The sequence below is a fragment of the Adiantum capillus-veneris genome, chromosome 7, assembly GCF_014529385.1.
Source record: "Adiantum capillus-veneris isolate H3 chromosome 7, ASM1452938v2, whole genome shotgun sequence".
NCBI lineage: Eukaryota > Viridiplantae > Streptophyta > Polypodiopsida > Polypodiales > Pteridaceae > Adiantum > Adiantum capillus-veneris.
In genome coordinates, this window is record NC_140937.1 from 53,300,338 (window position 1) to 53,326,862 (window position 26,525).

Consider the following 26,525-nt stretch of genomic DNA (forward strand, 5'->3'; position numbering starts at 1 on the left):
ACTAGCATGAGCATTTAAAGGTTCCTAGATCTCATCTTCCAAAAGAGATAAGCTCAAATGCTTTCTTCCCCAAATCTTTTAGAGGCACAAACATTTGAGACTTTCTCGGCTCTAGGCACAATGAAGCTTATTTTTATTTTCCTAAATGAAGGGGAGCAGAGAGTTTCTCGACCAATTGAGACCACTTCATCCATAAACATGGCAACTTGAGCCAATCCCCACTTTCCACCCCCACCCTCCGCTTTATTTGGCGCAGGGGTTTTCAAATGGGATCAACAGTGAGGGTCATTCGAGCCGTCAGATGCATTTTTGTAAATTCGGGTTGATTTGTAAATTCGAGGCAAAAAGTAAATCCGGATCAAAACATAAATTCGGGCCAGTATGTAAATTCAGGTCCGTATCTTGAGCCTCGAACCCACGACCTCCTCCGTGTAGTGCATGTGCTCTAACCACCACGTCTGCATGCATTCATTGAAGTATGTGACATTTCAATGCCACATATGTAAACGCGAGCCAATTTGTAAATTCGAGATAGTTTTGTAAATTCGGGTTACACGAATTTGTAAATTTCGACCGCCCGATCTCACGGCTTACAATGCGCGCGCTTCACCATTCTCACCTCCACCCTTGATCCCATTTGAAGGTGCCCGTGCCATATAGTGTTGAGACACCCCCACACGCACACTTTAAACTTGTTTTCTATGCAACTCCTTAGGACTAAAGAACACGGGGTCTTCAATGAAAACCTTGTCATGGGATTCACGGCGAGCAGCTACACATACAAAATATGAGGTAGATTCGGCCGTCTAATTTTAAATGGACGTGTTCAAGTTTACTTTTTTGTCTTAGTTTACTTTTCTCCGTAAGAGTTTATATTATATAGTTTATTTCTCGCTTTGGTGGCAACGAAATGCACGCGTATATGTGGTTAGCTCACCATCCTATCGTGGCCACGTGACTAAAGGGCAGAGGGTCTCTCCAATCTTAGAGAAATAAAAATTCTTTCAAAACATATTAAGTGAGTAAGTGAAGGGAGAGATTAGGAAATGAAGGGTGAGTTTAGGAAATGAAAAGACACATCAAGGTGGAAAGTCAAAGTCAAAAGACATATCAAGGTAAAAAGTCAAAAGTCAATTTGTGTCCATATAAAGAGGTGTTTCTCAGTATGTAGCTATGATTTCGATAGCTTCATTTCTTTGAGGAGAATCTTGGAAGGTGCTCTTCGAAGCTTTGTCAATGAAAGTCAAGAAGAAAAGGGGGGGCGGGGGGGCCTTGCACGTGTCAAGAGAAATGTGAGGCTCACATAAAGGTTTAAATTCCAGGTGGTGAGCGAGCGTGCACGTGGGGAGTCGGGACACCGATTACGAAGGCATTATGTTGAACACTCCTCTCACTATCCTACGCGACAACTCTCTCTCTCTCTCTCTCTCTCTCTCTCTCTCTCTCGCACACACACACACACACACACACACACAATCGCAACGACAATCACGCAACATGAGGCAAGGTTCTTGGTTGCGGGGCTGTGTGTGTTACGATCAGCCCAGGACGGGAGAGTGTCAGGGAGGATGGAAGGGCGGTGCAGGTCAACAGAGCAGGAGCAACGTGAGAGCCATTGCAGACCCGATGGGAGCTAAGCCGGGTGAGAGTTGTTTGTAGCCCCGATGAGAGAGGCAAGCTCAATAGGAAGGGTGGAAGTTGAGCAAGGCAAGGCCCCATGAAGGCCCCATGGTATGGGGAAACTGGATGAACAGGCAAGTGGCGATTGCAGAGCTGGAGACCTTTGAGGGGAGGGAGCTACGAGGGGGAGGGGATGAGCTAGGAGGTGAGCCCAATTTCTTGAAGTTTGATCACAGGTGTTGTGCTAGAAGAATGCTAGCCTAAATTAACAACCTTGGTAGTAGAAAACTATTTGCAAAAGCACTATTTTAGCCTTGTATGAAAGCATCGGTCACCGTAAACACGTTGTTGTCGAAAGGTAATCATATAACTTTGCATGCTAGTTCATAATTATAACCCATCCCAAACTTTGTAGCCTTGCAAGTTGCCACATGAAAGTTTGTTGAATATGAAAAGATGAGAAGATGAAAGGAAGGTTGACTTTGATTGTGAAACACTCACATCACAACCAAACCTTGCCACAACTAAGTGCCACATAGGAGTCATCACTTGAGATTGAAAGGATGGTAAAATAGTATAAACCTTTAAAGGTAAAGGTAGGTTCAAAGAATAGTATAAACCTCTAAAGATAAGGTTTGCCCTTGCCTCTTTAGACTTCTCAACCTATGCTTATTGTGGTTGACAGGATGGTAAAATAGATTAGAACTTTTAAGTTAGGCTTAAAAAATAGTATAAACCTCTAAAGATAAGGTTCTCCTTGCCACTTTTGACTGCTCAACCTATGCTTATTGTGGTTGAAAGGATAATAATTTTGGGGTATATTCCTTGATCTGCTTTGGCCTTTTCCATTTTGAGAAATCCTTCTTTATTTTGATTGGATGATAATATAATTTAAGCCTATAAACGTGACATTTATCCCTTGCTAGTTATATGCTTCTTGCAATGATAGACTCTCACAAAATAAACAGCACCTTGGTTAATTGCATCGAGTTTACGTATCGACGTTTTAAACTCGCACTGATGGTTAATAATCAATGTTTTCTCTCTCTATATTATTCTCGCATATTTTCTACACAAAAAAGAGCACCAATGTTATAGAAGAGGAAAACAAAATTATGAAGGAGCTAGGAAAAGTCATAGACCCAATTACAAAAGAACCACTAGCTCAATTGATAGAGCAAGAGCTTGTTGTGTCTGAGGCATTGGGTTCAAACCGCCTTGATAGCTCGTGTGCCATGTAGTCCTTAGGGGTTGTTCCCCAACTCTATATGATGGGTACCTTATGTGGCTGGAATGGTCCACCTCATGGACTCGGGTGTGTGAGTTGTAATCTCAAGTTCCTACTCTCTCTTTTTTAAAGAAAGGGCAACAAGGACTAGATCGGGACCTAAAATTGACGAGCATAGTAGAAATTTCTTTTGAGAGGCAATTTTTCAAGCCCCCTTTCATATGCTTTGTGTCAAGTGACCAATCTACATAATTTGCCATATATAACATAATTTGTAGCCTATAAACAGATGATGACAGGCAATTTCAAGATTCTTGCATGTCAAATGACCGGAGGTTTTCTTGAAGCACCTATTTTGATAGGCAAAATAATGAAAAAACATGTGTCAATTTTAGGTCCTCAACTAGATTATATATATTTGGGATAGGGTTGGAGTCACACATAGAGGATATATTAAACGATTACAACAAGACATACAGTTTGAAGTTGTTGGATGAGGTCTCTTGATGGTTTAGCCAAATGTTAGGGAAAGTGTGCCTCAGCTGACAATCGTGTTGCTTGAAAAAATTAAAAAATGTAGGTAGGAGCAAGAGGAAAAGGAATTATTCTACCTAAAATACAAGAAAACCAATGTAAAAACTGTGAAAAATAGGTCAAATTTCTTAACTTTCCTCTTTTGGAAAAAAATAGAGAGGAATTGTGTGTGGTTCGGGATGTTCCCCAAAGATTGGTTTAGCCAAGAGCTTCCTCTCCCTTTCTTACATGCTTTGCAATTTCCGCTCTACATATTGATCCTAGTATCTTATAGAGTAAGAGTTATCAGAAAGAGTACTTTGATATGTTTAGGAGAGGTTCTGCCAACATTGTTGTAGCCTTGTTTGAGTGTTTGCCTCACCTATATCTCACATGGCCATGGGAGGAGATGGGATCTACGATAGGATGATTGAGCATTGTAGATCTCAGGCTAACTTGGGCAAACTAAACTCGGGAAAAATGTAAAGTCCAGGTTTATAAAAATACTTTTGCGTTAAGATCTACGGCGCCTGCTTAATGTAGAGGCCCTAGATTGATGGGAGTCTTTGATCCCATCTCCCATGCACGTGTTAGATATAGCTGAGAGAGTGTTTGTGTGGGCGAGCAAAGACTGAGGTTTAATGTTTGCTTCTCGGCATACACATCTATTAAATGGAAAATTGGTGACCCTCCAATTGGCTATTAAAGAAAACCTTGCATGATGACAACAGATGAAAGTTTGAAACAAACTTCACCTTGAAAAACCATAAAATTGTATAAGAAGGAATATACAAGGAGAGGAGTAAGGGATCATGATTGCTACAAGCTTAGGTTCAATCTGATAAACAAGGGTACCCCACAAAAGGCAAGGCTAGGACTCTCAATCAAGCGTTTGTTTGTGAATGGGGCCTTCACTATCATAGCCAAGAAACCCATCTGGCCAAGCTGTTGGGTCCCCTTTTCTGCTTTTCCAGACTTCTTTTTCCTTACCTTCCCTCTCCCCTTTTCCTATACAATGTACATACAATATGCATCTCACACACACACACACACACACACACACACACACACACACACAGAGAGAGAGAGAGAGAGATATGGGACTAGAGAATCTCAAAATTCTCATCATCTAGGAAAGAAAGAGATCAGGGAAGTCTTGCTCACAATATTCTAGCTGGCTTGAATTTAGAGAGAGATTAGGCGAGTCTTTTTTCAATTTTCAAACTGTGATTACTTGAGAGAGAGAGAGAGAGAGAGAGAGAGAGAGAGATGTGGGTGACATTGGACAATATGGGTCTTTCTCAAGACTCAAATTTTCAATGTGGGTCTCTCTCTCTCTCTCACACACACACCCACACAGAGAGAGAGAGAGAGAGAGAGAGAGAGGTGTACAGTGTGGGTGACATTGGACAATATGGGTCATTCTCAAGACTCAAATTCTCATCAGCTTTTGATTCCATCAAAACATTCTCTCTTGTGAGTCTTCTGTTCCTCAGTTTTGTCTTTGCATTGCCCCCCTTTTCCCAGTTCCAGACTCCAGTCTCCCACCTTTCATTCCTTGTCCTCATCAGCTTCATGTGGGTGTGTGCTATATTTTTTGGCCGTTTCCTAACAAGCCGCCCCTCTGTCTCTCTCTCTCTCTCTTCGTCTGTGTCTCCTCTCTAGGCCTATATTGGTGAGTGGAGCTTTTAACCTCGACCTCTATTACTCAGCTCTTCTCTCTATTCCCCTTCAAGTGAGCACACGGAGTTTACTGCACCTCTAAATTCATTGTTTCTTCTTAGATGAAGCTCATGTCTTCCAATCTTACTCATTAGCAGAGAGCTTAGTTTCCTACAAATTGATTGCCTTTTGCTTCAGATCAATAATGAGGTCCATGACTCTCCTTTTGTGTCGCTGCTAAATCCGAGCAGGCATCCGCACTAGATTGCATGAACTCCGCTTTATCGCCTTGTTTGGTAATAATCGACTGCTAATTCAGCCTTCAACCTCATCGTGTTCGATGGTGGTTCATGTAAGCTAACTCAGCAGTCGTAAGTAGAATTAAGTCTTTCTGCTATTAACTCCATTGCACTAGTTACTGTTTGGCTTGCATTACAATGAGGTGCTTCAATTTCTGTAGGAATGAAAATGAATGTATCTAAATCTTCTGTATGTCCACGTTTTTGGCGCACAAGCAAAGATAAAAATTAACTTGTTTAAGAAAGAACGGGATTTGATGAAATTCCCCCTGCTGGAATTGTATTATGAGAAACTTGATTTACTCCTGGCTTTCATCTGAGAGGCCTTTTGATCACTCAATCAGCAGTGTTTGTGGAGCTAATCTCTTTGCTTTCTGGCTTTGCCTGGTTGTATTAAGCCTGCTCATAAGTCATTGAGCTCGTCTTTTTTGCTACTGGCTTGAATTGTTTTGTTGAAGATGATCACAAATTCAGCCCAAAAGAGGTTACTTTTGCAGCGCACTTGAAGTGGCGGTGTGAGTTTCAAGCAGGGCAGTCCTCTGATAGATATTGCCTTGGTGCAAACTGCAGTAGTTGCATGCTGAAAATCTGAGGCTTCTTTGTATTCATGAGCATGTGCTAGGCTTTCATGCATAGTTCACTGTGTGGAATCTTCTCAACATAAAGCTTAGCACAACACTCTAAATTTGTAAATGCCATCCGATTTGAGATTACAGGCATATTTAGCACAAGCTCATTGACTTGAGAGAAGCTGATGGGGTATTTTTGTGTATGCAGTCAATACAGATCAAGAATAGAACTTATTGAACTTTCTCAAGGCTCGAATACAACGGTTCAACTCAAACACCCAGTTTTGTACAAAGAGAAGAGTTTAAGAGGATTCCATCCATGGATGATTTGAAAGAGATGTTTACGCTGCCGACATGGCTGGAAGTTAACACAATGAGCAAGTTTCCGTGGGATTGCCACAGTGGGACTCTTGGGCATTCACATTATGCATCTCCTACAGACCTTATGGCTGTATCTCATTTAAGTCAGCAGCAGGCACTTTGTGAAACCTTGGCAAACTCCATGCATAGCGCCTCCAGGGTAAACTGTTTCTCCTCAGATGTCAGCAGTGGAAGTCCTTTTCCTCCAGGAATGCACGAGGCTGTGACCTTCGATGTGCTGCGAAGATTGCAAGAAGGTGCATGAGATGTATTTTCTGTTTAATTCCTAATCATGTGAGTTGGTGAACATTCTGTAGGCATACATACAACGGCTTCAAGTCTCTGCTCTGATCTTTTGAACACTAGGAACACAATGTTTATTGCTGCTATAATCCGCATGTCGCTCTTGAGCTCTAAATTTGGATCAATAGCGGGTCCTTCTGTGCATTTTTTTGTACCAGTCCATAGGTGTCATCCGCACTAGCATAAGTTCTCCAGCATTCTGTTTCATTTCTTGACTGTCTTGATTGGCGGATCGCGGTCTATGCAGGTTCATGTAATTTGGGGAAGTCGACATCTCTACCTATCAGTAGTAGCTGTGACATGGCATATTCATCTGTCAATGAGCTGCGGGCTTTGACAACTACATTGTCTCAACCTTATATGGAAGGGATACCATCGCCTACACTTGGTTTGGGGCCAGCACCCAAAGTAGAACCTTTTATGCTGCCAGACGGACCACCGAATTCTGCTCATCTCTATGAAAGAACACCAGCTGATAAAGTAAGGCCAGGCATTTTATCATTTGTCACTAAAAGATTCATAAAAAGTTAGCCTCATGAAGGAGCACCTAACTCGTCGACAGTGTCACTAGTTCTAATTAGTGGCTAGGGCTAGAGTTTAATGTGACAATATGCTGTTTGAAGCAGAGAGTACTGTGCAAGTAAGTTGTGTTAAAAATAGTGACTAGGTTTGATGTACAAAGTAAGAGCTACAAAGGCCTAGCTAGGTCTTCCAATATCAGTCCAGGTCAGAGAATTGCATTGAGACGTAGCTTTCAATCGGATTGTCTATAAACCCAAACCTCTTACTAATTGACAGGTTCTATGCTTGTGCTTGTTATATTACTGGTTCAGATGAGCTTTGTTGTCTGTTAATGTGCTGCTTCTTGGGTGGGTAACTGCTAATTAATTTCCAACGGGTTTCTCTTGTTTGGGTTGTTGAAAAGGAAGGCATTATAACTTTGCAAAGACAATGTTGTTTTTGATTGTCACTTTGGCATATATACACTACAGGCACAAATTCGACCGAATGAAGGTGCGTTTGTGCCCATATGTGGACCGCAAGCACAACATCTCCGAACAACGTCTAGCCAACAGGTTTGTGCAAGCACGTGATAAGAGAATAGATAAACATGTTTTGCTATTTTGTGTGGTTATGTTCAGGGCAGGTCCTGTATTGCGTAATTAACAATAGACCCCTTTCAGGTGTCACATGGGCTGTCTGCAACCCCCTATGCAACCCACACTGGCCTCGGCCAGCCGCAAGGTGCTGCTGCAGGCACAGGCAGCACCGGAGCAGCAAGACCTCGTGTAAGGGCCCGACGAGGACAAGCCACTGACCCCCACAGCATTGCAGAGCGAGTATGAGACTTCCCTACATAAATTTGATCGTTGCCTTGATATTGCATGCATTTGCCTTGAGCATTCACTTACCATCTAATTGGGTGTTTCTGTTAATTAGAAAAGATTATGTCTTCAATTAAACCTCTAAGAAATCTCTGTACATGGAAATGATCGACCATCTCCAGCATACATGTGACAAGTTCTGGGCAGATTGCTGATTGTCCTTCATGATTGTGATGTTCTTTCATGGTCTATGATTAATTGCAGAATCGTCGAGAGAGAATTGCAGACAGAATGAAAGCTTTGCAAGAACTTGTCCCAAATGCAAACAAGGTACACAACAAATTGCTTTTCTAGGGTTTGTACACTCCTACTTCCTCTTCATGGCTTTGATAAGCATGTTAATCAAGGGGAAAAAACAAGGGCTATTTATAGCCCAATACCTATTTTTAAAGGATTCGATCATCTGGGTATTATAGAAAAATCATTTGTCAAAGGTTCAGCCCAAAATTTTCAATTTTCTGTGAGTTTGGAAGATGAGTTTGCCAGAAATACATTGTGAAGTGCCATTTTTGTCAAAAATTTTGAAAATTTGCCCCTAATACTTTACTTCTAGGTTTATGGATAAGCTATATCGGCCAATCCACAAATACCTTCAAGGTCCTCTAGCATTTAAGTTGCCTGCTAGAAGCCCTCCTTTATTATACAAGTCTTGGCAATGAGACTCTTCTAAGAAACACGGAACATGAGCAATGATTACTATAGTACGCAATGGATTGAGAAAACCTAACCATGCTTTTAGCAATCCTGTGCGTGCATCGGATTGTGAAAAGTTAACCCTTTTTTTGGTTTTCCTCCCTCACACTAGAGTCCTCTGGAAGTTTTTTTGTCACCAGAAGTACTAACTACAAAACCTGTCATTTTGCATATACCACATTATCTGAGCTGTATGCGCACACACTTTAGAAGATATGTGGGCACTTAGGAAGGGGTTTGGTCTTCATTTAAGTAGTGCTGCATTAATGCCACTCCAGATGTACCCTCTTTGCAGTCAAAATGCAAATTTACTTGTTTGCCCGGTCAAGAACGATGGTGCTCTATGGCATGTCTCCCAAACCCTCTATAAATCACCTATTGCGTTTTCCTAGTACTGTCACTAATTCTTGAATTTAATACTTGCAGACGGACAAAGCATCGATGCTTGATGAGATCATAGAATATGTGAGGTTTTTGCAACTGCAAGTAAAGGCAAGAAATCATCTCTCTCAAAACACACCCACATACTCCCCCAGATAATCAATCAACTCATATTAACAAGACCCATAATTTCAAACACACGCATGTTTTTTATTCTGTGCGAGTGACTAATCGGCCTTGTCTCGTACTTCAGATCCTCAGTATGAGTAGGCTAAGCGGCACAGGTGCTATGGTACCGCTTGTTGCAGGCATTCCCTCGGAGGTATCCCCTTTTTTTCCTTTGAACCACCATTAATCCTGGATTAGGATAGTGTCACTGATGGTATTATAATATGTCCAGGGCCCTTTTGATTTTGCTGCTACAACACTGCTTAGGGAAGGAAGTGCTGTGTGTTCCTCTCAAGATGACATAATTGCAATAGAGCAACAGGTTGCTCAGCTGATGGAGGAGAGTATGGGTTCTGCTTTGCAATTTCTCCAAAGCAAAGGCTTGTGCCTCATGCCCACCACTATGGCAACATCAATGTCAAGCAGCAACACCAGACCAATGACAAACTCTTCCCGTGGAAAAAATGACGCCACATCGGCTTCCATTAGGCCATCGTCAAATGTTGTTATCTCATTAACATCTCTGACTACCACTGGTGACTTGATTGCTAATGAAGTTTCTTCTGGTATCCAAAGCTCAAGGGAAACTCTTACACAGCCCATTGTGGCAGCATCATTCAAATGTGGACTAAAGCCCTCGACAAATATGAATTGAGCATATACATTATCCTCCTCTTCCACCCGAAGAGAAAAAATGATAAATTCGTTTTGACTTGCAGCTTTATTGTTTGTGTAATGCTCTATTGAGCTCCCCCCTTCAGTCAACAAAATCAAACGGACATTCATAGAACCACCAACAACACACATCGTTGGAACACCACAATGAAGCCGACAACAGCAGGTGAAGCAGTGTGGACATGTTGATTGCTCCTTCAGACGGAAATTATTGTGTGTGAACACCTGACCACATTCTCTGCATGTAATTTGGATGATCAAAATGCACTTGATCAATTTGTGAGCAGCTTTGCATCACAATCAGCGTGTACATGAAGAAGAGAAATCCTCAAACCCATGCGAGTTGAGAGTTGTTGCAATAGTTGGTTCAAAAACAATCGTTCTCCCACATGTAATCTCCGGTAGGATTGTGACTGTATGTAGATGCCGTCTCCACCTATGGAATCTTTAATTTCTTGCTACTGAATAAAAATAGCTCTGGGTATTTGCATTCTGGTAGACATATATGTTGAACATTGTAAGTCATCTGTAAACTACAAAGTAGTCGATTTCAATCGACCTCTTCTATTTGTTGTCCTTTAAAAATCTGTGACTTTTGAAGAAAAATCCTTGAAACTTTCCATTTATTAGGGCTCAAGACCAAGAACAGAAAGGGCACAAGGACTCCTCCCTATCTGACCTGTCTGGACTATGCAAACCTCAGGCCCCGCCACCGGCCTACTCCTAGCACTTCACTATATTTGAGAGTGGTGTACAGCACTGTAACGCACATGATCGGCCAAGCCTCTGAAAAGGCCATCCTCAGCGTAGTCTCTTAAAGAGAGCTCCACTCCACCTTCTCGCACACCAAATCCTCATCAGGCATAAGAGCCGCTTGGCCTCTCAAAAAGTGATGACGTTGTCAAGGATACTCTGCGCAAGCAGCGGTCTATAGCACTCCAACACTCCTAATCCAAACCTGCAAAAAGCCCATTTTCAGCAAAGTCCCTTCAAGAAATCTCCAATCCACCCGATTATAAGCTTTCTCAAAGTCCAAAAGCTGCACCATGAATCCCTCAACACGAATACAAAGCCATGGCCATCAAATTGTGAAGATATTATCAAGCATACCACGCTCCTTGTCTATGTAGCATGGAATCAGAACCGACCCAAGGAGTGTTTGGACCTCAAAGTCAGAGACATCTCAAGAATTTTCTAGGCAGAGTTAAGGAAAGAAATAAGCCTCTAAGAATGGCATCTCCAAACGAGTCCGCATACCTCTATGACGCACTGCCTGACATAAGTCCACACCTCTATCCCAAAGGGCTCCGTGCTCTCCAAGGGTTGCTTTGGAGCAAGGAGGTCGGTGAGGGCTATATAGTAAGCTCTCTTATCTCTTTAGGCTCCGGATCCAATCACCAATCCTGCTGTTGCAGCTCTCCAATCCGGCCTAAGCCAGTGTCCGGGTCCAATGATCTCAAAAACTCCTCTCAAATTTTGAAACACGATAAAACCACTCATAAAAATGATAAATATTTGCTAAATTGTTACCAAAATATTTTAGGAGATAACAAATAATATCAATAACAATTATCGACTCTTGAGTATGCCAATACAAATATCAAGCCGGGGAAAAAAACCTCCGAAAGAGGGAAAAAAGTGCCCCGACAATCCTAAGCATGTTTGCATACATCAACACCATGATATGGTAACAAAAAATTATGCGATAACAACATCTACAGTTTTCTTTACCTTGCATACTCTCCTTTCCTTCATTGATTTCCATGCTTTAAAGTATGCATCCCAATCCACTTTGTGTGGAACTTTTTCAGGCAATAGAGACATGAACAGAAGTCTATCCAACATTTTCAAGCTAAGTGAAGCTCTACCATGGCTTTTAATCTTGTTTTGCTTAGAAAACCCTCGTTCGCACATTACCAAGCTTGCTGGTAGAACCATGATAATTTGAAATAGCTTGAATAGTTCAGGAAACATCTAACTCCATTCTATCTCACCGCAACATTGAGCCCATGTCTCAAAAAGTCCCTTTGTTGGATAAGAATCCATTAAGTATGTCACAAATCGAATGAGCTCACCCTCACACCGTTCTTTATCAATGAAAGATGGACTTCCTATGCAAAACCTGGTACAAAGATTGCTAAGTTTACCTTTTGCAAACTGGCCTCTATCTTTAATTTCGCTTGGATAATTCTTTGGAGAGAACAACTTTGTAGCATTAAACAATGCATTGTCAAAAAATCTCTCGCTTACTTTGGCCAACAAATCATTTACAAATTCTCTACTCAATTCAATACTGGCCTCCAATGTTCCACCATTAGAACTTTCTGGCAAGCTTTCGAAACGTAACTTATGAACACCCAATACATTTCCCTTCTTGTCTTTGAATTTGAGCTCATCAGCCTCAACATTTTTCAAGAATAAATTCAAGCATTTGGATCCGTCTCCAAATCTATGGCCCAAGTACATCGTAGTGAGAGTAGTGATCGTTGCATCAATCTCACACCCAATAGATGTAATGTCCACATGTTCTTTTTGAAACACTAAGTTCAACATATTAACTTGCTCAAGCAAATCAGCAAGAGAATGTATCAAAAATTGCATTTGAAATGATGTTGACTTTTGATACATTTTTGGATACTTAGACTTCCAATCTGCAAGTAAAACTGGCATGATTTTTACGAGACGCATCATCACTTTTCCACGTGACAGCCATCTAACTCCATGCATTTGCAAAATCTGATAATGTTTCATATGAAACGCGTCATATAGCTCACAAAGCTCTTCTCTACGTAGAGTAGAATGGCCAATCCACTCTCTAACCTTATTTGCAAATTTGTCTACTTGCACAAATTCAACAAAGTTTTCACAAGCATCCTTGACTGCAAGGTTTTCCCTATGTGCAATGCAATGCACACCAATGATAAGAGGCACCACTTGCCATAATTTTGCCACTACACCCTCTCGAATTCCCACCATGGAGCTCACTCCATCTGATGCAAATCCAACAAGTTTCTTTACATCTAACTTCATATCCACAAAGAGCTTCATAATTCCATCATACATGGTTTGGGCTTTTCCATCCCTAACATGCACCAACCGTACAAAGCGTGTCATAGGAACACCATATCCACCATTGGAAAGATACATGATATAGATAATGAGATGTTTCTCATATTGACGATTAGTACTCTCATCGATCATGATTGAGAAAAAGTGACTCTGGCAAATATCTTCCCTCAAACTTTGCCATTGAACCTCGTACATTGCTTTGAGAAACTCTTTCACAGCATTTGCATTCATGTACGAGGAATACTCATTTGTCAAAGGCATTTGTGGAGTCCCCATAAACACATGGAATTTGCATTCTCGCTCAAAGGATTCAATGGAAGCATCATGCACTACTATGTGCCACAAAACTTGCAATACGCTAATGATGCGATTCTTCTCCGCATCAACCATTAGCTCTACATGCTTCTCTATGACCCTTTCTGGCAACTTAGCCAACATAGCAAGTCTCTTGATTGCATTCCGGTGAGGGTCAGAGGCCTCATGATGACGCAATGCCCCTTTTTGTACGTTGACGGCACCAATACTAGCAAAACGGCCCTTCTCTTTAGCTTCCACACATTTACTACATTTCACACGTTCTATTCCATCACTATCAACAATGGAATAAGCTCATGGATGGCTAATGCTCCATGAAGAAAGAAAAGTACGCTTATAAGCATCTTTTCTCTTCTTCTTATCTTCCGACTCACTCGGAAGCTCAGTGGAGTCTACATTCAAATCAAGTTGAGGGGCAACTTGGGAGGTGTCAGCCTCTCTTCCCCTCTTTGTCAAATTGTAAGCTTGGCTCAAAGACAGTTGTTTAGATACATTACCGCTAGACTTGGGAGCCATTTTAACTGCTAAAAAAATAACAAAACTTATTAAACTACAAGGAAAGTCTTATTTCAAAGCTTTATTTAAGCAAACAACTTGTGTTAGTTTCCTAGGTAAACAAATAAAGGGAATATTTGTACTTCAATAACAAAATAAGCAAGGTTCTAATCAGCAAGAATAAAAGCCTCAAACAAACACATTCACTCCTAAATTCCCATAAGCAAAAAGTTCTTACATTAATAGAAACATCTTGATGCCCACTCTTTCCACGGCCCGGCAATACACTTGGGGGGCAGCTGCTTGGTCCACTCTCACGGGACCGGCACTTCAATTTGAGCTATCATCCACCAGCAAGATGATAGTCATGCAGGGGGGGCGACCTACACTCCAGCCTGCCAGAGCTTTCTCCACAAGAGTGGTGCAGTGAGAGAGAGGTGTGTTAGGAGCTCATCAGTGGCCTCACACTCTGGTTCATCTGGCAGGCCCATTGCTCCGTATCTTCGAGGCTCGCCTTGTACTACCAGCAGAGACTGTTCGGGACCTTTGGCTTGAGCTGGTCCATACTCTCAGAGGACAGTTCGAGAGACTCCAGGGCAGTTCCTACCGCATGAGGGAGTGCAGAGAGGCCTTCCTTCGACTTTAGCGTCCTGGGCCATTTTTCACCATGGTCCAGGGTGTGCTCAGATGGCACTACCGTCCACCTGTGTGGCTCTTCCCTCCTCCCATCCCTTAATCTAGCCTCATTGTACATATGTTGTTTTTTCATTGGGAGAGTCTCCCCAGCATGATTATTGTAGTCCTCTCTTGTAGAGGAGGTTGTAGCCCCATGGGCAGTTTCATTAACTAATAGAAGGATCTTTTTCTCAAAAAAAAATAAATTACAAATCTCATCAAGAGAGAGTACATGGGAGAGATTGTTTCTGATAAAGGATTCTTCATTTCTTAAATTGATTGCTAAGGCTAAATCCGTATTTTTTTATGTTACACGCTTTGCATGCACCATACAGGAGAGGCCATCCTGAAAAAGTTGCACCAAAATGTCTTCGACGGCATCCTGTAGGGCCAGTAGAGTTTCATGTTGTATTCGTGTAACCGAGTCGGTATATTCATCCATCATCTCTCTCACCACCCAAGAGAAGGCCACTTTGGGTATGATTGGCTCAGTACTCTTTTGATATTTTCTGATCTCACACAGAGCAACTGTGCCTGGCTTCCATCTCCGCTTTTTCGGTACTGTTGGTGGTGGTGGTGGAGGAGCCGCCTGCCTGGCCCATTAAGGAGGATCATCTTTATACGTTTTCCTCCTCTCCTCTTGGGCTTGTTGCTCTTCAAGTATAACCTTGTCCGTTTTCCTCTTTGCACATTGCTTGGCTCTCTGAGGGATTTTTGAAGGCCTTGAGCTCCCAGCCTTTGCTTGTTGGGTGGCTTGAGCTCTATCCTCTACCCCCTTTCTCTCTGCCTCTGTTCGTGCTTGTAAATTTGCCAAATAAGCCCTCTCGGCCTTAGCTCTCTGCCATTCCTCTTGCTCTGTCTGTCTTCTTTGATCTTCTTGTACTATCTGCACTTCCTTCTCAGCTGCCTATTTCTTTTCCATCTCCCTCATTCTTTTCCTCCTCTTTGCATCTCGTGCTTTAGAAACCGGGTCGCCTGGTATAACCTTGATTACTCTTTGCTTAACTCGCGGTGGAAACTTTCACGGCGTGGTTTTTGTGGTGACTTGAGCACCAGTTGTTGTGACAGCAGGCAAGGGCACCGGATTTTCAAGCAGACTTCGGTATTCTTCTTGTTTCGTGCGTGGCTCTGCCAAGAGGTGAAATTGGTGGGGGATCTGGAAAAGGTGTGTGAGTGGCATGGTTTATATCGCTAAGATCTCCAAAAATATGTCGCATGGTGGTTAAATCATCTGGATTTGATGGTTGGGGAGGCTCTAGGGTGTCTGGAGCAGGCTGGGCGCTGGGTTATTCACTTGTGGTTGGGGATGTGGATTTGAAGCCATAGATTCTGCATGGGGTTCAGGCTGCAGATTTTTGCGGTGTGAGTGGCTGTGGTGGTATTGTTGTGCGTAGTGCCAGTTTGCTCGTGTGAATCGTCCATGTGGTGCAAGATATGAGTGCATGCACGTTTGTGCTCGAGTGGATCTTCTAGAATATGCAAATAAGAAATGAACTTCAAGTTGTGAGTTTTGACTTATCTAGTACTAATTATTATTTTTTTAACTTAAAACTCAATAATACCATTAAAATTTAAAAAAACTCCAAAATTGTTGAAGCTTGTTACATAGAACCACTGATTGGGGCATCAACAAATCACGTGGCATTACAATGTATGTTTAATATAGAAGTGGTTAGTGTCAAAAATTTATTGGTTTTTCACCCAACGCCTGCCATTTTGTCGCCTTGTCGCCAACCATTGTCGGAATTGATCTTTTGCACTAGAAGCATGATATGATTGTGATTGCCTCACACTAACCACTTTTTCTATTCTGCATTTCAAGCTTCTTTGCACTTTGGTCTTCTTTCTCTCTCTCCCCGCTACAACTCCGTAGAACTAATTGAACATTTCGTGTAGGGTATTGCTCTTTTTTCTCCCACCTCCATGCCGTGTATTTTTTAAAATCCAGTGCTTTTGCTTGATAGTCTGAGCACTCCATTCCTTGGCTACTGCAGATGCCCAATGAGCTAAATGTGTCAAGAAAAAATGAGCTATGAGCAAAAATAATGTGCTGCAAAAATATAAAACTTTCGTTCAAACACTGATGTTTTTTTACTGCAAAGACAAAGTGTTCAACCCACCATGTAATGTGTTATGTGCATCTCCCCCCAGGCATCCACCATTTGCGATGTGAAACTATTGATTACAAACTTTAAGGTGGATATCTCAGCAGAAGTTAGCTTTGCCTTTCCAAGAAAACGAAAAATATCATCTACAGACTGCCACACACGAGCACGCTTAATTCCTAGGGCTGCTTCATTACCTATGCACCTGTGGTAATGTCACAGACCTTTTTCCACAATTGAAACTCATTGGGACTTTGGGAGTCAGAATAGTCTAAAAGCATATGCCTAGCTTTACTACCACCCATACATATTTTATTAGGACGATCCTGTGTACTTTCAGATGCCTTCTTGTCCTTTGATAACTCTACTACACCCCCATGTAGACCAACACTTGATAGAATAGAATCGAGTTCTCTGGTACACTCTTCCCTTCTTTTTGCAGGCTCCATATTCCAAGCATTATTAATATGGAGCATAAGCAACTTGTCAAGAATTCGTAGACGGGCATGAAGAGTGCACACATGCACATTTATCAGAGGAATCGGTAGAATAGGATCCCAATTTGGATCGTCCATGTCTCCATTAGGGGGTACACTCTGGGGTACAATTGAGGATACCTTGAAACCATTGTTGTAGTGCTTTACCCACTGTTAGATGCAATGGGTGCCTTTCCAATTTTTGACGGCATGGACAAGGTTATGAAAAAAGCTTGCAAACGAGTGAGGCTCATACAAGAGCCATGAAGAGTAGCTAGTCGATGAGATTCATTTATCATCTCATGACGTTTTGAGAATGTATGATATTTGTTGGTTTTCACGTCTTCAATGTCACGGATGTTTCAGAGTCAACCTTCTTGAGAAAGCACTAAAAGATTATAGAAGGGTTTGACAGATTCTAGAAGAATGGTGTGGAGGATTGTAGAAGACTGAGAAAAGTTCTAGAAGGTTCTAGAAGATGGCTTGCATCATTGCTTATGTCATCACCTATATCATCACTAGAAGGTTCTAGAAGGAAGAGCCCGAGAGGTTCTTAACCTCCTTAGATGGAAGAGCCTAGAAGGGCCTTAACCTCCTTAGTCCTTAGTATAAATAGAGGTGTTGGGTTACAAGCCCCTTAGTCTTGCCAACACCAGTTGTGAGGCTCCTGCAAGGTAAGTCCTCTTCTAGTTCTTGTCTTGTTATCAAGTCTTCTTATTGTAATTGAATCTTGTCTTGTAATTCAAGCTTTGTAATCCAATTTTTTTAATCAAGTATTAAGTCTTGTGATCAAAGTTTAGTGTTGCAAATCAAGTTTCAAGCTCTTGTATATTGCAAGAAGAGTGTTATCTAGATGATGCTTTTCAAGTAGACTTTAATGGCAGAGGCCTCTCAGGTATGTCTCTCTCTTGGTTTGCTCCTTTGCTTGAAGGAATCTCCCCTCCTCCATGATTTTGAAGCTTTTATACTGGAATTTCTGCGACCTTTGGGGATACTGATAGAGCAAGGGTAGTTGAAACCAAGCATACAATGTCCAAGTAGTCCAATTGTTATTGGTCTACCATGGCTCAAGTTACACAACCCTAACATTGATTGGAGGGATTGAAGTATTGAGCCAGGATAAGGTCAAAAGAAGAAAAGGAAGCATACAAATCCTATATACATTGGAGCCAAGGTCTTCATGCGTGCAACAAAAAGAATCCAACTTTTTTTACATTTGCAATGCAAATTGACACACCAGCAGAAAAAAGCGTGGAAGCATTGCCCCTTCAATATCAAGATTATAAATAACTTTTTGAAGAAGGAGAATGTAGATCTACTACCAGAGCATCGGCCATTCAATTGTGCTATAGAGTTGCAAGAAGGGACTCAATGCCCTTTTGGCCCAATATACAAGCTATTTCAAGATGAATTGATAGAGCTACGGAAGTATATTGATGAGAATCTTGCCAAGGGATTCGTACGTCATTGAAAATCTCTAGCAGGGGCTCTAATACTATTTGTTAAGAAGAAAGATGGATCCCTTCAAATGTCTGTGGATTATAGGGGTCTCAACAAGATCATCATTAAGAATTGTTATCCCCTCCCCTTCATTCAAGAACTTCTTGAGCGACTTGGAAAAGAAAAGATTTTTGAAAAGATAGACATGTGTGATGCCCAGAATCTTGTCAAGATAAAGGAAGGTGATGAATGGAAAACAGATTTTCACAAAAGGTATGGCCATTTTGATTATTTTGTCATGCCATTTGGTCTCACAAATGCTCCAATATTCTTTCAACACTTAATGAATGAGATCTTTCGTGACCATCTTGATGATTTTGTGGTGATCTATTTTGATGATATCTTGATATTTTCTAAGAATCAAGAGGAGCATGAGCAACATGTACAAATAGTCATGCATAAACTTTGGGAGACAAGCTTGTATGCAAAGCTAGAGAAGTGCTCATTTCATTAGTCGGAAGTCGATTTTTTGGGGTAAGTTATTTCTGAGAAGGGAATCTCCATGGAGTTAAAAAAGTTGCAACTCCATTGTCATAAAATCAAATATCTAACTAACCCGAATGATTTTCTCATACTGAAATGATCATTTAATGTGGGAGAATAAATGGGAACAAGAGTTAGAATATAGACATGTGCTTATGGATCTATCTCAGCACGGGATCAAAGTCAATGGGTCCAAATGAGAGATGGTATGTCAAAGAGCAATGTTAGCTAATGGAGCTTGAAATACCTTAGGGTTAGCTTCATCAAAGACCTCCAAAGGTTATTGTTAAAAGTCCTTAGACCTAGGACCTTAAGCAATCTAGGGTTGAGCTTGAGGTGGGAACCCAGCCCAAGCTTGAGGTGCTTGTTGTGCTTGCTTACTAAGGTGCTTGAAGTTCTTGTCATGTTTTATGACTAAGGTGCTTGAGGGGCTTCATGACTAAGGTGCTCAAGGGGGTGAGGTGTTCCAAAGTCAACATGTTTTATGACTAAGGTGCTTGAGGGGCTTCATGACTAAGGTGCTCAAGGGGGTGAGGTGTTCCAAATTCAACATGATCCCTACAAGAAGGGGGGCGAGTCCTAAAGCTAGAGGCATGATAGAGAACACACACACACTTACTCAAGGCAAGCCCAAGACCTAAGAGGCAACAAGGACACATGTCAAGCACCTACACATGCTGCCCTCATGTAGTGCCTAAAGCTTATTGGTTGACCTCTAAAGGGGTCCAATGAGAATTTAGTTTATTTAATTAATTGTCTAAGCATTTTTCAAGCCCTCTCTCTCAAAGGGGAAAGGAGGACACTTGTCCAAATGCTATCATGGTTGCTTGATATGTCTAATGCATCAACTTCAAGCTTAAGCTAGGAAGAGGCTCGATCCAAGCAAGGAGGGGGGTAGCTTGACCATATACTCTCTCTCTCTCACTCACTCACTCACACACAGACTCATTTTCTCATGGTGTGTTGAGCAAGAACTCCATCTCCTTCTCCAAGCTTGAGAAGTTGAGAACCTACACCAAAAACTCTTGGCTATGGAATGAAAATCCAACCAAGAGCCATGCTCCAAAGTGCAAGCCTGCCATCTTCTTCATCTCCATTACTATGCTACTATGCTATGCTAAGATACAAGAGTGATACAAGTGAGGAGATTATTTCTTTTTCATAAGTTACTTATTCTTCCTCTTCCCTACCCTCACTCCCTGCTAGCTCTTTCCACCTTTGAAGGTGTTTGAGGTCTTGGGACTAAGGCCAGGGACAAGTTAATGCTTTCATTTAGCTAAGTTATTGGCATAATTGTGGTGCATGAAGCTATCTATCTTCACTGCACCATCAAGGTCGCAAGGAACACAAAGCTTGTATTGTACCACGTCTCTCTTTATGGGGGAAGCTATAACAAAAAAGCCTGGGGTACCACTAGTCGCTAGGTACCTTTGGATGCAGTCCGGCTCATAGCCTAAACTCCATGCTTGGTCGAGCACTGAGAGCTCCTCCCCTATGCAAATGCTTCCACAACTCTGATATATATTGAAATTTGTATAAAAGTGCAAATTGTATATTTTGTGCATAGACCCCCGGGAAGGGGTATCTCTTAGTGAGGTTTCGGTTCCAACGAAAACTTGATTTACCAACACTAGATATGTTTTCCCTTGTTTTCGAATGGCTCTTTTGGCTTGAGTGTGAGAAAGGAGCGAAATTTTTTGGTGTGCTAGTATTGCTTGAATGGAGAAACTTTTATTATTATGAGTGAGAGACATGGTATGTGTTTTATCTGATTAATCAACGGATAAAATTCATGATGAAATGGCATTCCCAAAATCGTATCAAGACCATGCAATGATGCTACCAAAAATGTATGTGCTTGTGTAAATTCACTAATGCAAACTTCAATAGTGACTTGGGTTTTCCAATTAAAATGTTGATTATTAAAAACAATTTTGACCTTGTGAGGTGAGAAATTTTAGAGAGAGATAGATTTTGTGCCAAGAGTGCAGAAATAAAATCATGGCTACTGCCGTCGTCTAAAAGAATGGTGACACTTTCACCCTTGATTGTGCCTTGCCCTTTAACCAAAGTGTGAGGAGATATAGGTGTACCAGAAGATGGGTTGTCATCGTGATCATACTCAGGATCATATCCCTCACCGTAATTAGCTTCCCCTTCAATGTTGTCAGGATTGGCATCTTCGATGAGCTTAACAGTAGCACCATGGGGCGATTGTTGTTGAAGGGTTTTTGGCTTGGATTTCGGTTGACTCCATTGGGTTGGCCATTGGATTGGCAATTGCTCTTAGCAGGACTTTTTGGGCACTTATCTGCATAGTGACCATATTGAAAACATTTGAAACACTTCACCTTTTTATTACCATTAGAGTTTTGAGCAGGACGTTGGTTGAAAGAATTTTGGTTGCCTCGTTGTTGCGTGTTGTTGTTTTATTGCTATGAGGTTGAGAAGTTGTAACAGAATTATCAAATCTGCTCTCTTGGAAAAGGTACAACTTTGATGTTTGTTGCTACCAAAGTTAGGAGAGAAAGAAGCTCTCTTGTTACGGTTAGTATTAGCAATTTGTTTGATGTGAGAGGGTTGTCCACCTTTCTTCTTCTCCCATTAAGGGTCAAATTAATAGCCTTTGACAGTGAATCCGGTTCAAACATATCTAGCGCAACACACCAATTTGTAGTGCTGAGCCAGAGATATATTTACGCTTTAATTTCCTACGAGACTGACATGTTCAATAGCTTGCAATTGATTTAAACAGTTCCAAAAAGGATTAGTATAGCCTTCGACATCTTCATTTCAACCCTATCGAATTAAATCCCACTGGTGTCGTGCTTTAGCTTTATACTGTGTGGACAAAATTTGAGGTAAAAACAAAATTTTGAATGCATGCCAGGTACGTGGTCTTTTTCCATCCTGTTTGGTGGCGTTTCACCACAGTACAACGCTACTGATGAGATGATTTGATGCACATTTTACCATTTCACGTTCGGAAAAGTCTTCATCATGAAAATAGTCATTTAATTGACTAACCCATGCTAGAACCGTGCTAGCATCTTTAGTGCCATCAAAATCCTTGAAAGTGAAGGCTTTTCTGCTAATTTTGTTTCTCTTGGGTGCCAATGCAGATTCTATGCGTGCAGAATGCAATAATTTATCTTCAAGCTATTGCCTTTGCATGCGTTCATACATGAGAGATTGTTGCAGATTGACAAGCTATTCAGAACTTGTGGGTGCTTGCGAATGGTGTGCCATGATTGCTTGCTTTGCTTTTTCCTTTTTCTTTTTTCTTTTTCCTTTCTTTTTTTTATATGTGTTTTGAGATTTCAAATGGCTATATGGAGATTTTTACAGATGCAATATGAAAAATAAGAGAGAGAGAGAGAGAGAGAGAGAGAGAGACAGAGAGAGGAAAAGAAATGATAGAAATAAACTTTACTTAGCTTAAGATTGCATTGGCATCCACTCCAGAATGGCGACATGCGAGGAAATTGCTGAAAAAGTGAGCGGTCAGACGGTTGGTCTGTGAGTCGATCGAGTTCCCGGCGTCCAATCTCTCGTATCCCAAAAATAATGGCAATACAATCGGCAATTTATGTTACTCTTCATCGTAAAATTAAATTGGTAGAGTCGGCGGTAGTTGCAAATGGTGTAGCAAAAAGAAGAAAATATTGATGTTGATCGGTCGTAAAGTTTGTAATTAGTAGCTGCCAACTGTGTCATTGGCTGTACAAAGGCTTGGGGTAGGGTGAATTCCCTCTAAAGAGGAATTATAGATATACTTTGTTTTTGTAAGTCTTGGGTGGCCGGACAATTAACTAGCACTTTTAACTCAAGTGTAAATTGCATGAGGAATTTTTTTGAAGACCAAAATAGCCTCCCAGCGTGCAGTGGACGATGTTGACAACGCGAGAGGGAGAGAAGGGACAAGGCAACGTGCAGAAGGAGTTCCAGCTTGCGTGCACGACCAAAATTTTGCCCAGCGGTCCAAGGCGATCCATTTGACAGCAATTTTGAGCCTTCTCGTGCAAGTCGATTTTGTGGCTTGGAGGTATGTAGGCGGGCCTTCTCACGGCAGGGAATTGACTCAATGTACTCACTTCCTTGGTTAGGGGAGGCCACTTGAAATTCTATGTGTAAGTGGGCCTTCTCATGTCAAGTGTGAGTCAAAAAAAGAAAAGTCAATTTGATTAGCTCTTGGATCGATTTTGCTTCTTGTCGGCTTGATTGCTTCTTCCGCTTTTCATTCTCTTCCTTTACGCCTCCCGATGGCGAGTTTCTTGTCTTGACTTCCTCTCACCGAATCACCAACTTGATTCAAACTACTCGAAATTCAAAGTCTTCTCAATTCCTTCTTTGAAAGCCCTCGCAATTGATGTCGTTGATTCATAAATCTCTTTTAAAATCGACTTCGATTGCCAATTCTGTTGAACCCAAGGCTCTTCTGAATCTTCAAGTCCTCTGCTTTCTTCGACTCTTGATCTCTCTCACCTTCACAATCGACAGGAATTATCCATCAATTAAAATTTAAATTGAGCAAATCGAATCTCGATGTCGATAAGCAGATTAATTTATCGACTTGTCGATTTATCGATTGATCACAGATTAGCTTCAATTTGCAGATTTGATATTACCAATTGGAAAATTCCTCTTCGGATTTAAATTTTGATTGCCGATTTCCTCGAACCTGAGACTCTGATACCAGTGTTGGGAGAAAGGGGGGAGATCGATTGCTTAAAACAATTCAACACCCACTCACAAACATCACCATCAACCTGTCAACCTCTTTCCCCAATTTCCAAGCATACACACACACCTAGACTATCACACACACACACACACATACACACACTAAAAGCATAGAAATAACAGAGACAAGCTGTAAGAGGGTGTAAGAACATGGAAGACAAAAGGTAGACTTAATTAAGGAGTACACAGCAAACACAGAATAGCTTAAGAGATGGGATATGAAAAATTGAGAGCATCTACACAAGAAAGGCCTAAAATCATAGCCCCAAACTCAAGGGCACCTCTCTTGTGGAGTTGGTATTTGATATTTTGATTTATTATTGGTGACAAAATGGGAGGCCCCTCTTTTACACTTTAGTTATGAGTGGTACACACTAGTTAGTGTATGACCCTCTTAGGGTGGGTTCTCACTGTCCTATTTACAAAGGAGCCATAGTGGCTTATTTCTAAAATAATGTGCTAGGATAAAATGACAGAGAATTATTATTTGTCTACGCCTTCTCGTCAACTCCCAGAGTTCCAATCTACAAACCATCATGCACTCACTGTTGGTAAAATTCAAATAGACAACACATAATTAACCATTAAGCTAATTATCCCAATTGCAGTTAACCATATGCAACAGGAGGGTGCCCAGTCTTGTAACATCTGTTGGGAGAAAGGGGGGAGACCAAATGCTTAAAACAATTCAGCATTTTCTCACAAACATCACCATCAACCTATCAACCTCTTTCCCCAATTTCCAAGCATACACACACACCTAGAGTATGACACACACACACACACACACACACACACACACACACTAAAAGCATGGAATTAACAAAGACAAGTTGTAAGAGGGTGTAAGAATATGGAAGAGAAGATGTAGACTTAATTAAGGAGTACACAGCAAACACAAAATAGCTTAAGAGATGGGATATGGAAAATTGAGAGCATCTACACAAGAAAGGCCTAAAATCATAGCCCCAAACTCCACGGAACCTCTCTTGTGGAGTTGGTATTTGATATTTTGATTTATTATTGGTGACAAAATTGGAGGCCCCTCTTTTACACTTTAGTTCTACTTTAGTTATGAGTGGTACACACTAGTTATTGCATGACCCTCGTAGGGTGGGTTCTCACTGTCCTATTTACAAAGGAGCCATAGTGGCTTATTTCTAAATAATGTGCTAGGATAAAATGACAAAGAATTATTATTTGTCGGTGCCTCCTCGTCAACTCCCAGAGTTCCAATCTACAAACCATCATGCACTCACTGTTAGTAAAATTCAAATAGACATCACATAATTAATCATTAAGCCAACTATCCCAATTGTAGTTAACCACATGCAACAAGAGGGTGCCCAGTCTCGTAACATCCCTTCCACTAGGGATATCAATTGTCCTCAATTGCTCACTAAAGAATCAACTGGACCGTGAGTGATGGAAAGTGTGGAAAAGATGTGGGAAGTTGCGGGAAATTTTTTAGGCATCCATTTGGCATTCTCTCGAGGGTGGCCTTTGAAGGTCAAAAGATAGCAGTTATAAACCATGCCAATGCGTGTGGTAGTGGTCTCGTGATCAACTATTTTTGCAGGGATGAGTTGTTCCTCTTGGTCCACAAGCGAAGCTGGATCCTCTTAAATGTGATGTGTAGATAGGGGTCCTCTGAAAGGTCTCAAAAGACTAATGTGGAAAGCATTTTGAATGTGACAATATGAAGGTAGGTCTAGCCAAAATGAAACATGATTAATCACAACAAAAATTTTAAAGAACCATAAACATGAGGAGCAAGTTTAACAAAAACATTAGTGTGAACACTTTTGATCCTTCATTTGTCAATGCGAAGCATAACATAATCACCTTCTTTGAATTGGTGTATCTTGCGGTGCTTGTTAGCATGCTTAGTGTAAAGTTTTCGTGAGTGTTTAATGGCAGAATGCACACTTGCATAAATATCATGAAAATTAGCAGTAAAATCTTCAGCAAGACAGGCACAATATTGGAAAGACAGGACGCAGAAATAGGCAGAGAATGACCATAAACAATTTCAAATGGAGATTTACATGTGGCAGTATGAGTGGCGTTACTATATGCAAACTGTAGAATATGCAAGTAATCATCCCATTTCTTGGGATGAGAAGAAACATAAGCTTTTGACAAGTCAATGGTGGTGCGATTAGTGACTTCGGTTTGACCATTAGACTCACGATGGAATGCAAAAGTAAAATCAAGTGTGGTTCTAAGATTTTCAAAAACAGTAGTCCAAAAAGCACTACAAAATTTGGAATCTTGATCCGATATTATAAATTTAGGCAAACCCTGATGTGGAAAGACAACTTTAAGAAATAGAAGTGCAGCTTGATGTGCTGTGAGTGTTTTCTTACAAGGAATGAAGTATGCTTGTTTGGAAAAACCGTCAATGACAGTCCACATTATATCATGCTTGTGAACAGTGAGTGGAAATTTATTATCAGAATCCATTGAAATATGTTCCCAAGGTTTTTTAAGAATAGGGAGAGGGTGTAAAAGTCCCAATTTCTACATGTTGCTGCTTTGACTTTTTGACAAATTATACAAGTTAAAACATACTGTTTAACATTAGTTTTCATAGTAGGCCAAAAGAAATCATGACATAAGTTTTGAAAGGTAGCAACAAATCCTCTCTGTCCAGCATAGGGTGGTTTGTGCAACTCTTCAATGATCAATGTACGAAAAGGTTTAGTTACACACAATTTTCGTTTGAAAGTCGTAAGTTTAAACCATCCGCTCCCATTTGAAAGTCGTAAGTTTAAACCATCTGAAGTAAAATTTAGTACATATGAC

At 41.1% G+C, this 26,525-nt stretch overlaps 1 protein-coding gene across 3 annotated transcripts; it reads left to right on the top strand.

Moving 5' to 3' along the window:
* Positions 1-4,874: 4,874 nt before the first annotated feature.
* LOC147453861 (uncharacterized) lies at positions 4,875-10,142 on the top strand. Of its 3 annotated transcripts, none has more exons than XM_086515924.1 (9): positions 4,875-5,394; positions 6,100-6,508; positions 6,802-7,034; positions 7,547-7,630; positions 7,739-7,894; positions 8,144-8,209; positions 9,059-9,124; positions 9,267-9,335; positions 9,414-10,142. In XM_086515924.1, exons 2-9 carry the CDS (start codon positions 6,211-6,213, stop codon positions 9,834-9,836), a joined length of 1,395 nt encoding a protein of 464 aa, XP_086372050.1. In that variant the 5' UTR covers positions 4,875-5,394; positions 6,100-6,210; the 3' UTR covers positions 9,837-10,142. The 3 variants fall into 3 exon arrangements, with proteins under 3 accessions (XP_086372050.1, XP_086372049.1, XP_086372051.1); XM_086515923.1 differs by having other exon boundaries at positions 4,876-5,375; XM_086515925.1 differs by having other exon boundaries at positions 4,880-5,036.
* Positions 10,143-26,525: the final 16,383 nt, after the last annotated feature.